Source organism: Chelonoidis abingdonii, chromosome 11 (assembly GCF_003597395.2).
Source record: "Chelonoidis abingdonii isolate Lonesome George chromosome 11, CheloAbing_2.0, whole genome shotgun sequence".
Classification (NCBI taxonomy): domain Eukaryota; kingdom Metazoa; phylum Chordata; order Testudines; family Testudinidae; genus Chelonoidis; species Chelonoidis abingdonii.
In genome coordinates, this window is record NC_133779.1 from 60,499,739 (window position 1) to 60,501,479 (window position 1,741).

Here is a 1,741-nt window from a genome sequence, read left to right on the forward strand (position 1 = left end):
CAACATTAAAACTGAGGCCTTTATTGTTTGCCTTACACAGAATTCCATCCTAGCTAGGTGATAGCTCTGGGAGGGGAGTGAGGTCTGGTGAATAGAGCAGGGAGGTCTGGGAACCAGGATGCCTGGGTTCTATCCCCAGCTCAGGGGAAGGAAGTAGGGCCTAGTAGGTTAGAGTGGGGGGGTTGGTAGCTAGGACTCCTGGGTTCTCTCCCCAGCTCAGGAGAAGGGAGGGGGTCTAGTAGGTTAGAGTGGCAGGTTTGGTAGTCAGGACTCCTGGGTTCTATCTCCAGCTCAAGAGAAGGGAGTGGGGTCTAGTAGGTTAGAGCACGGATGGGAGCCAGGACTCCTGGGCTTCTATCCTCAGCTTGGGGAAGGGAGAGGTGTCAGTAGCCTGATCATAATTGGGGCAATTCTGCCTCTGATCTATTGCTGTTCTGGCTCTTGCTGGGGAGGGTGGCCTGGGCCTCAGCCTCACCCAAGGCCCTCTGGAAGGCCAAGACCATGGAGCGCCACAGCGTGTCCTTGCAGCCCCAGCCCATGAACGCATACAGGACAGGGTTGAGGCAGCTGTTCAGGTAGGCCAAGGGAAGCGCGACATCAAGGAGTACCTGTATTGCTGGAGTCACCCCTTTTGCCGACATGGCCAATAGGGTAGAGAGGTGGTAGGGGAACCAGCAGAGGAAGAAAGCCGTCACCACGGCCACCATGATCTTGTAGGGCCTGCCAGAGTGGACCAGATGGTTCCTCATCAATTTGGCCGCCATGACTCCATAGCAGGTCAGGATGATGGCAAACGGCACCAAGAACCCAGTCACAAAGCTGGTGAGCACCATGGCTTGGTGTCGATGCTTCCACAACGTGGTCACCTCCTCGCTAGTGAAGTTCCCCATTGGGATGTAGTTGTTGTAGCAGAGGGTGATGTCCCCTTGAAGTGGGAAGCTCCTAATGTCCCGGAAAATGATATATGGTGCACTGAGAGCCAGAGCTGCCAGCCAAACAGCCACCGCAACCCAGAAAGCCAGCCGGGGCGAGCGGTGGTTCTTGGCCCAGACCGGCCAGGCCACGGAGATGCAGCGGTCGACGCTGATGACGGTGAGGAGGAAGACGCTGGCGAAGAGGTTGAGGAAGGACACTGCACTGTGGATCTTACATAGTGTCCGGCCAAAGGGCCAATGGAAGTTCAGAGCTGCATAGGCCACCTCAATGGAGAGGAAGGAGGTAAAGATGAAGTCGGCCACGGCCAGGTTGAGGTACCAGATAGAGACCATGGTCTTCGTCATCCGGAAGCTGGCGATGAAGATAACCAGGCCATTGCCCATTACTCCGAATAGGAATCCCAGACCGAAGAGGACGGCAAAGAGAACTCCTATCCATTCACGTTGGGCTCCATTCTCTTCTCTGTGCTGGTAGGGATCCCTGAAGGGGTGTAAGGTGCTGTTCACATATGCAAAGGCGGAGTGGGCCCCGAGGGGCTGGAAGGGTGTGGTCTCCTCCATCCTACAACATCCAAACCCAGATCCACTGTCACCGTTAGCGCCAGTGGGCGAGAGAGCAGGGGTTAGAAGAGCTGGGCAGAAAACATTTTTCCCATGCCACACATTTTTGAAACTTTTGAAAAATTGTCCCATCCTGAACTGGAGCCAAATCTTGAAATCTCGACATTTTCATGAACCAAAAACCAAAAATCAGTTCAGGGCAATCATAGATTCCAAGGCCAGAAGGCACCATTGTGATAATCTAG

General features: G+C 54.4%; 1 protein-coding gene across 1 annotated transcript; it reads right to left on the reverse strand.

Moving 5' to 3' along the window:
• Positions 1 to 395: 395 nt before the first annotated feature.
• LOC116838272 (chemerin-like receptor 1) lies at positions 396 to 1,496 on the reverse strand. Its single transcript, XM_032803319.1, has one exon. The coding sequence runs from the start codon at positions 1,494 to 1,496 to the stop codon at positions 396 to 398; it is 1,101 nt and encodes a 366-aa protein (XP_032659210.1).
• Between the last annotated feature and the right edge of the window lie 245 nt (positions 1,497 to 1,741).

Excerpts from the sequence above, each read along its gene's own strand:
- LOC116838272 (XM_032803319.1), bottom strand. The coding sequence starts at position 1,496 with ATGGAGGAGACCACACCCTTCCAGCCCCTCGGGGCCCACTCCGCCTTT.